Genomic DNA, 10,247 nt, shown 5'->3' on the forward strand with positions numbered 1-10,247 from the left:
GAGTTTATCACGCCTACAGACGGACATGTTCTAATTTATGAAACAATAGTGGTCACGCATTTGTAAATTTATGGTCATACATGCAATATATTTGGCTAGTTTATCATTCCCAGGTGTAACAAATCCTGTTTTACGCGAATCGAACACATAATCTCATTTTAACACTGCACTAAAAGCCTTTCCAACCAGAAATAAGTAGTTATACAATATGCGCGTTTATTGTGACACTCCTATTTCTATTAAAGCAATTAAACATGCGAATAATACATTTATTCAAGAAATAGAGGTTACACCATCATTTAAAATTCAAAACCAATAAACATGTATATAAACCTCAAAATCCCAACATACGGGTAATCTCCAACATAATAAAGTCCAAGCAAAAGATAATCTAGACTGACACAACGAAGCCTAGATCAGAGCCGACTAAACACTAAACACTGATATTGGAGAAAGCTCCCGATATCACCAAGCACAAACTCACCAAGCACTACTCTTGCACAACGTCTACCCATCCATACAGACAGGTAGGCGGTTAAAACTTCTGGGGGTAAGTATTACATCATCATAATCAAAATAACAGTTAACATGAATAATTCGATATAAACATCATGCATTTGATCAATAATGATATTCTCATATATATATATATATATATATATATATATATATATCAAAACTCCAATATCTCACGTCAATAATCACCAATCACATGTGTCATGAACAAATATCAATTCACAGTTATTCATACACAATCACCAACCACATTTATCATGAACAGTTATTCAAAAGATCTCTGCTAGGCCGAAGCCCAAAACTAGACCTCAAAAGATCTCTGCTAGGCCGGAGCCCAATAATGAATAAAACATCATCTCAACACGACTATGATGCATGAACATGTATAAGGACTCGATAATGCGACAACAATCCACAATTCTCACCTCAATATATAGGACAACACCCAATTATATTGATTATCTCCACAACATTTGCATTATCAAGAAAACATGCCCACACACAATTGAATCATAGCATTCACCATCACCCATCAACATGATTATCAATAATCAACAATGTCATTCAACATCAACTATCACATATAGTTTCACCAATTCAAACATTTCTTACATTCTAAGTAAGATAGCTTACACATCTCATGATAAATATCATATCCAAAACAATCATTCATTCATACAACTTCACTTACTTATATAAACATAGTCACCACAATTCTTAGGACAATTGGTTCAATAACATTTTCGACCAAAACCATATCAAGTGGTCACCGACCAACATTGACAAATCCCAAGACAAAAGACAAGTTGAAAACCTTCAAACAATCTTAATCGACAATATAATCATGAAGTTAAGTCGCCTCCGGATCATTAACATTAACCCAAACACAACTTAAGTTCATATGAAAAACCCCATTTCACAACCTTTCACATTCCCACCCGAAATATCACTTTCTACATGATTAAGATGTTTGACCACTCTTACAGGTATTACCTAAGTCTATATGAACTGTAGGTTCAACTTGCAAGCTTCATTATTTTACAAAAGTTATTTTCAACAAAAGTTTGGAACTCTCAAAAACTCCCAAGTTAAGACTCGCTTGAAGAAATTCAAGTTAAAGCAAGCAATCATTGTTTCAGTAGGTTTTAGGGGATTAACAATAGTTAAACATGCTTAAAGAATCATTTAAGAAAGCTCGGATTGGCCCCCAAAGACCCGGAAAAAAAGATTAATGTGGCTGAAACTGGAGCTGTTCGCTTAAGCGACCACCTGGTTCGCTTAAGCGAACAAGTTACAGTAGCAAACCACGTTGTTCGCTTACTGGTCGCTCACCAGTTCGCTTAAGCGACCACATGTTCGCTTAAGCGACCACATGTTCGCTTAAGCGAACGAGTTCCAGTAGCTACAGAAAACTTCGCTTACTAGTTCGCTTACCAGAAAAAGTATGAATGTTCGTTTACCAGGTCGCTTAAGCGAACCTTCACAGGTTTGCAGAAAATGTTACGGGTTTGGACCCCTTTTCACCCCAAATCCCCAATTTTGATCCCTCATTGCTCAAATGTGTTTCCAGAACATGTTTATAGGTCAATATGACTAAAGCAACTCACAAAGACTCAATCAAACTTGAAAACACTTTACAATTGGACCAATTCACCATTTTCATCAAAACACCAACAACATCTCATTTCTCAACAACAAACCAAGAATTATGCAAACCCAAGCCATGAATTATCATCAACAACATGACTAAACAACAACAACAATTGATCATGAAACTTATCACAATTCACCAACAACAATGCATAATTCACCAATTGAGCATATTTCCACATATACCCATTTTCATACACTTTGAACATGTAATTCAACTAACATAATTCAATTATTCATAACTTCATACATCTAAACATGTCATCACAATTAGAGCACGAATTTCATCACATATGTACAATTAATCAATTCATCCAATTAAGCACTTATCATACAAATAATTGAAAATTACAAAAGTGATTATGATGAATTCTAACCCCCTTACCTTAGTAGGTTAATCTCCCTAGCTTAGGCTTCAATTTTGCTCCTAGCTTAACCCCAATCCTTGATTCTTCAAGTCCTCTTCTCTCTAACCCTTTTCTCCTCTTGCTCCCACTTTCTCTCTCTATTCACTCCAAAATATCTTAGTGTAATGAAAGTGTGAGGAAATTTCTCATAAGAGTATGTTTATATAGTGTGTCTCACAATTGGGCCTAACCCTCAACTTAATGGACTTAACCCATTTCTATTCAAACCAAAAATGTTTCTACACTCTAACTGGTAATTCACTAATAACGGTCAAGTAACGGTAAAATGTCACTAACAGTCACTAAACGGTAAAATCTTAGTTTTACTCTAGTAACTTAGGAAAATAACTATTCTCACTAATCACTAAAAGTAATTCCCACCAAAAATTATAATTTTACCGTTCTCACAAAAATGACCAAAATACCCCAAAGTCCAAAATGACTAAAATACCCTTCCAACACGGAAACCCATGAAAATGCACCCAATGATGAATAGTCACACACAAACACATAATAAAAGTAATTAAAATAAATCTAGCTAAAAATCGGGCTGTTACATTTATCACGCCTAAAGACGGACAAGTTCTAATTTTTGAAAAAAAAGTGGTCACGCAATTGTAAAATTATGGTCATACATGCCATATATTTGGCTAGTTTATCTTTCACAGGTGTCACTAATTTCGTTTTACGCGAATCGAACACATGATCTCATTTGATCAGTGCACTAAAAGCTTTTCCAACCAAAAATAAGTAGTTATACAATCTGTGAGTATATCACGCCTAAAGACGGACAAGTTCTAATTTATGAAAAAATAGTGGTCGCACATTTGTAAAATTATGGTCATACATGCCATATATTTGGCTAGTTTATCATTCCCAGGTGTAACTTATCCTGTTTTACGCGAATCGAACACATAATCTCATTTGATCACTGCACTAAAAGCCTTTTCAAACTTAAGTTTGGTAAGATTTCACCAAATCCTGTCAAAGATGGATATTAGTCGCCCTTTGACTCATGCAAAAGATATACATGCCAAGATTTTACATGTCAATAAAGACACAAACATTTTTTATATCAAAGAACAAAACATAACAAAAAACTCCCAATAAAATTTATTACATAACAGACACAGTGACTCATTAAACTGTAGGATAGTTCAACAATGTTAGTAACTAACAACATATGGTGTTTCCATTAATATTATAGGTGCGACATTGTCCTACTAAATAAAAAATAGCATCAAAAAACATCTACTTGCAATCATATCAAAACACTACACTAATTTAAATCTTCTTCTTTATGCGTCCATCCTTCACCTATGGGGAAAGCAGAACCCCACTTTTTACACGGTTTCTTGGCTTGTCCTTAATTCTAGTTAAGAGATTTGATGCATGATGTGCTTCATCATATGATACATTTGCCACCTCCCTTTCAATAACTCTTTCAATCTCATCCATGGAGACGTCCTCGTCAACACTTTCATCATTGAAGACACCTTCGTCCACATAACTGGATTGTGCACTACCGCATAACTTCTTCATCTCTCTAGTTTCCGATTCAAGAAGAGATATCCTTGCGGCAAGTCGTTTGTTTGCTTCACCCAACAGGCGATTGTTAACAATTAACTGACTAATAATAAGATCTGGTCTCCATTTAATATATCCACTTGGCGCTCGATCTAACGCCTCCCTCACAACTTCATTTGCAACCTCTTCTTTAGTTGCACTTAGCTCTTCAATAACCTGTTAAGGTTGATACAATATAAATATTAATGAACAATTGACACCGCTTAAACCCTATATACAAAATTCATATAGTTACATATAAATAATAATATTTATCAACCTTACCAAATAATTACCAAGCAAGTGTGATATATTTTTGCCAACCAAACTAACACCACGCGCCTTCATAAATCGTGGAAACGTCAATGGAGAATCATGATAACTTCGTTCGTATCCTAGTACATGCTCTAGAGCCCATACCTATATATACATATATAATATGACTATTATAATTTAATAAAAATAAATAAATTAAATTAAATTGTTGCCATAAAATGACATGAAGACAAAGAGTGGCCTACAAAACAAACACTCTTTCATCTCCTATAAAACTTCATCCTATGTCATATAGAGTTATAAGTTGATATACTCAAATTCAACGACAATCATCTGTATTTAAAAGTGCTTACAAATTATTACTACATTTTAATATGAGTTACACTTGTTTCAGTCACAGTTGCTAACAAGCTCTAAATATCAATGAATAAAAGATAAATTATAATCATGTCACAATATGGCATGAAGACAAAAAGTAAACATCAAATTAAAGTTAAACTTCACAATTTTTTATGTAACCCAACATAACTTGAAATCAATACTCAAGGTCACAATCATAATACAATATCAAGTAGATGCAAAACTTTTATAGATAAATGACGCAACAAGTATATAGCTGAATTAGTAACAACCAACATACAATTCATAACAATTTCTTTTCATTCAGAAAACAACAATCAAGCCCACAACTATTAATTTAATATTCAATCGCAATTCGCACCATCATAAAATAAGCTTAAACATCAAGTCAAGAAATCATGAAGAAAAAGAAGCAACATTATGAGGATATATCAACCTTAGAATCCAAAAACTCAAACTCAAGAAACTCTTGTAATATATAATATGTTACATTTCATTCTTGACATATATATTATACTCTTCACAGAAGACATATATGATGACAAAGAGTGGCCTATAAACGTATAAAATGATCATACAATAACATACCTGTAATACAAAGAGGCGCTACTCGATTTAAACTGCAAGCAAGAGTTTCATAAACAGTGACACCCCAGTTGTATCTCCCAATGGAGTTCAAGTCGTCTAACATTTTTAGGCACCAACCACTAACCTTAACACTTGAATTTGGAAAGTAGAACTCGGAAAACCAAGAAGTAAATAAAGTCGGCAAAACTTCTCAACATCTTCGTCTCCTTCCATATTAATAATTTTAGCATAAATTATTTTTACATTGATGACTTCATTATAAAACATTGCTTTTGTAGTGGAGGTAGGGTCTTTTTTGAAGTTCACCTTTTCACGTATTATATGAAGTCCTAATGCAAAACATACATCTAAAGGTGTAAACCGTATTATCCGACCTTGTATAGCAAACCCCCACTCCTATCATCCCATCTTTCTACCAATTCTTCAAGAAAATTTTCGGATATTTTTAATTTCTTAGGCAAACTCAATAACCATTTAAATGGTGTTTTCTGAATTTGAAACCTTTGAAGTTCAGTAAGCTTGTCGTTGACTTTAGTAATATACTTCGACTTACATTCATGCCTGAGACGTAACTGTAATAAACAAGAATTCCAAAGGCGACATATAAGGAAAGACATTAACAAAAACACAAAACACTAATGAAATCAAACAAACTAATTGACATTCATCACATACACATACCATTTTGTTGGCTAGACAATGCTAGAATTACCACGGGAACAGATGCAATTATTATTAGTGGTTGAGAAGACTACAACAGATGCGATTGTTATTGTCAATCAAGTGAATTGTTACTGTAAAAATAAAATAAAAAATATAAAGGCGTGTCATCTTCATAACTTAATTCACAACTTAGATAATTTAGTTTATCGTCAAATGCAATCTTAAAATTATCTAGTTTACTGTCAAATGCAATCTTGAATAATTTAGTTCACATCCATTACTATTATGTCTAGCTTTTATCTGAATAAACGACCATGTAATTTTGTCTATGAATATTAAGAATTGACTTATGAATATCAATGAATGACTTGCTTCAAATGTCTTTGAAAATTGAATTGTTGAATTTGAGATTCAGATTTTATTAAATTGGATTCAACTAGTTCGATATTTACTTAATGATGAATATGATAAAAAATAGTTTCAAGGAAAAAAAAATTACTCTCGTGCATTACATCAGAAACAACCAAACAAGAGAACCAAATCAAAATACTCATCACCAACTCAAAAATAATCGAGTTTGAAAGTAGGTAAAATAACAAACCAAAACGTCACAATATAAAGACATAATAAGAAGCCAACAAAACAGGACAAGAATTGCCTGGAGTCATCATTTCCTACATTCAGCAAGTAAGCAGAATCATCATTAAGTAAATATCAAACCAGTTGAATCCAATTTAAAAAATGTGAATCTCAATTTCAACAATTCAATTTTCATAGACAATTGAAGCAAGTCATGCATTGATATTCATAAGTCAATTCTTAATATTCATAAAAAAATTACATGGTCATTCATTCAGATAAAAGCTAGACATAATAGTAATTTGCCTAAGTATTATAATTTAGAATCTAGTAATTCTCCTGCGATCTTGGTTCACTCCGTGAAAACGGTATCTGTGGCTGCCGTGACCGTTTTGTAACGGCGAAATCGCACTACAGGACCGTTTTTTAAAACCTTTTTTGTTAATAACTATGTCTGCTACTATATAATATATGTTTGTTATTTTTGCTTTTCATACACCAAATTGTTTTAAAAAATCAATTTCTAACATACAGTTTTCTTTAATAATTGAACTCTATGAATTTACCAAGAGACTAAACCAAGCTTCAAAGACTGTCAACAAACTTTATCACTCAATAAAACATTGAAAGAAATAGTTAAATCTGTTTCAAAGAAATGCTTACATAAATTAGATTTCAGCGAGGAGCAAAGAACATTAGATTACCCAAGATCTCAGTCAAGACCTTACATAAATCACAAAATGTAACAGCCAAGAGGAAGAGGAATATGGAAGAAAATACCTGAGTTGAAAAAGGAACACTGTGAAAGAGATCGTCGGAGATGGAGCAGGAGACGGCGGCTAGCGGCTAGGGTTGAATGGAAGATGGAGCAGGAGACGGCGACGCGCGGCTAGGGTTGAACGGAATGAAGGGTGTGGCGGAATGAATGGTGGTGGCGGAATGAAGGGGGGAATGGATGGAACTAGGGTGAAAGAGAAATGTTCCACCGAATGAATTGAAATGATAAAGGGTACGGCTAAAATTTTATTTTTTTTGTCATCTTTGATTTTTTTTGTGACATGAAATTGATTGATTTTTTTATTATTAATTGTATTGCCACATAAGGGTGGTATAAGGTGTATTGCCACCTATGGTGGTATACCTATCACTCTTCTATGAAATAAATTTAGCAAGGATCCATATCCCCCTTCGTCATTATGACAACAATTTTGTTTTCATGTATGATATGTATTTTGTTATGATCAGTTGTAGAGCCTCATATAAAATCTTTGCATACTTTTTCCGTCGTGTGCGACATAAAGTGACGCTATTATTCTACTTGGTTAAATTACATAACCAAGATTACTAGTGTGAAGGTGAGAGAAAACACAAGAAGGGGGGTTGAATTGTGTTGGATTTTTCTTCTTTTTCTCCTAAGCCGAAAACACTGATCAGAAGCAGATAAAGTTCTAATTCTGAAGTGATCTTCAGGACTAGATGCAGCGGATAAAACAGAGAGAGAGAAAAGAAAGATACAAAGCAATTATACATGTTCCTTCCACAAACCGGAAGTCAGTCATGTCCCCCTTGCACTTCCAAGGAGAGTTCACTATGTAATATCTTATTACAATTGCTCACTGCTAAAACTAGCAAGAGACTTCAAATGCTCAAGCACAACTGCAAGAGACTTCCTATGCTCCTGAACACAATCAAGAGACTTCTAATGCTCAAGCACAACTGCAAGAGACTTCTTAATTCAAACAGAATTACAAAGAAAAATGTTTGAGGTTGAACACTTGATATACAATATGTGGTGTTCACAATACAAATCAGATACAGACTCTTAAGACTCTAGAATTTCTAAGATATGAAAGTTGATAAGAAGTTCTAAGTGAAATTTTGAATGCAGAACAATTTCAGTGGATTTTTGGCATTTTTTAAATTGTTGTTGAGTCTTTTTTCATGCATTGTCATTCTCTTATTCTTCACTCATTTATATAGAGGTGTGAAAGAGACGTTGTGAATTGCCAGCACATCAAAACAAAGTCGTTTGAAGATTTGATCAATTTCAATTTCAATTTTGCATGATATGGTTATTGTCCTATGAAGGATCAATTTCAAATCCATTCCAATTGAGAGGGAACATCGTTGCAGGCAGAGCTGTTTTTCTTGTCTTGTAGCAGAGACAAAAACAGAGTAGTGGTTGTACACTTCGTACAATTGTACTTTGTCAACGCTCTTTGAAGAACAAACATCCAATGCCTTCAAATCATTTCAAAATAGTTGTTGCTTCACTCTTCCAGTCTTCTTCATTGTTTAGACGAGATTAAATCCATTGAACAACCTTTGAAGCTTTAAGTCTTGCATCTAATGAGATGCTTCTGATGAACTTGCTTCTGATGACGTCATCACTTCAGGAGCACTTTTACTTCAGGAGCACTTCTCTTCAGGAGCACTTCAAGCTTCCTTTTTGTTGATTCCATTGCTCTCTTTTGTTCTTCCAGAACCTTTTAAGATAACAAATTTTTGTCTATGATCCTGTACACTTGAGCAAATATTAGCGTATCCAGTTGACAATTTTAATACCTTGTTATCATCAAAACTCTTAAAGGGTAATGTTAAACATATTTTATTCCAACATAGTGAAGGAAGATTAGACCAAAGTAAACCGTCCAACAAAAGATAGAGAATTTTCCTTCAAGACCGACAACTTTCCCATTTTATTAAGAATTAATTCATAGTAGATTTAAAAGCTCTTTGATAGGAAATGGCACACCTAAATACATTATAATATCCTTGGTAATATGGATTCCCAAATATTTTCTCAAGTTATTATCAAGATCTCTTAAGACATTGATAGAGAAGAAGACCTTAGATTTATGAAGATTAAGTTTTTTGCCTGAATCGTCACAAAATTCTTTCAAATCTGAATAAATCAAAACAATCTGGTCAAAAAAGGGAAAGGCCCCCGATAACTAAAACAAGAATGTTAAAAGTCCCACTTTGGTTGAAAGCTGCTTTGAACAAGTGTTTATAAGTCTGGACAATCTTACCTCAAAAGTCGGTTTTAAGGGGTTGTGTTAAGACCAACCACAAATTCTAAGATGATATCACATCCTCCTTTAAGATCTATTGGGCCACTTGCTCTCAGAAAACCATTACCAACCACCAACCATTTATATCTACGCACCAAGTCCAATAATGTTGGGTGTATAAAGGTGTATTAAAGAGTCCCACATTGCTCCAGCCAGCGGTAGTTAGCTGCTACTACGTTCCTGGTTCAATTTCCAGCAGCTTTCTCCTTCCATTTTTCCCCACATTTGTCCATGTTTTATACATACCATTTTGAACAAATTTTTTCACTCTTTTTCATCCAATTGCAAATTCATCAATATAAAAGGTACGAAAATAATATTTAACAAGATAAAAATAAAACACAAGAAATAATATAAAAGGTATGAAAATGTCATAGAAATACGAAAATGTCACAAGGTACGAAAATGTAATAATAATACATCATCATCATCATAGTCAAACTGTACATAAAAAAACCTAATGATAATCAACCCTACTGCCTATGGTGCCTATGCCCCCTGCGCTGCCTGGCAATCCGATACATAAGGGCAGGGCGACTAGTACTATCAATCCAAATCATCTCCTGCA

General features: G+C 33.8%; 1 protein-coding gene across 2 annotated transcripts; it reads right to left on the reverse strand.

The window, feature by feature from the left end:
- Positions 1 to 3,719: 3,719 nt before the first annotated feature.
- On the reverse strand, positions 3,720 to 6,468 carry LOC120579369 (uncharacterized). Of its 2 annotated transcripts, XM_039831395.1 has the most exons (3): positions 6,045 to 6,425; positions 4,425 to 4,559; positions 3,720 to 4,316 (listed from the first exon to the last, which is right to left on the reverse strand). In XM_039831395.1, exons 1-3 carry the CDS (start codon positions 6,045 to 6,047, stop codon positions 3,891 to 3,893), a joined length of 564 nt encoding a protein of 187 aa, XP_039687329.1. In that variant the 5' UTR covers positions 6,048 to 6,425; the 3' UTR covers positions 3,720 to 3,890. The 2 variants fall into 2 exon arrangements, 1 of the variants encoding a protein (XP_039687329.1); XR_005645168.1 differs by lacking the exons at positions 3,720 to 4,316; positions 4,425 to 4,559 and adding an exon at positions 5,339 to 5,935 and having other exon boundaries at positions 6,045 to 6,468.
- Positions 6,469 to 10,247: the final 3,779 nt, after the last annotated feature.

The sequence above is a fragment of the Medicago truncatula genome, chromosome 3 (genome assembly GCF_003473485.1).
Source record: "Medicago truncatula cultivar Jemalong A17 chromosome 3, MtrunA17r5.0-ANR, whole genome shotgun sequence".
Classification (NCBI taxonomy): Eukaryota; Viridiplantae; Streptophyta; class Magnoliopsida; order Fabales; family Fabaceae; genus Medicago; species Medicago truncatula.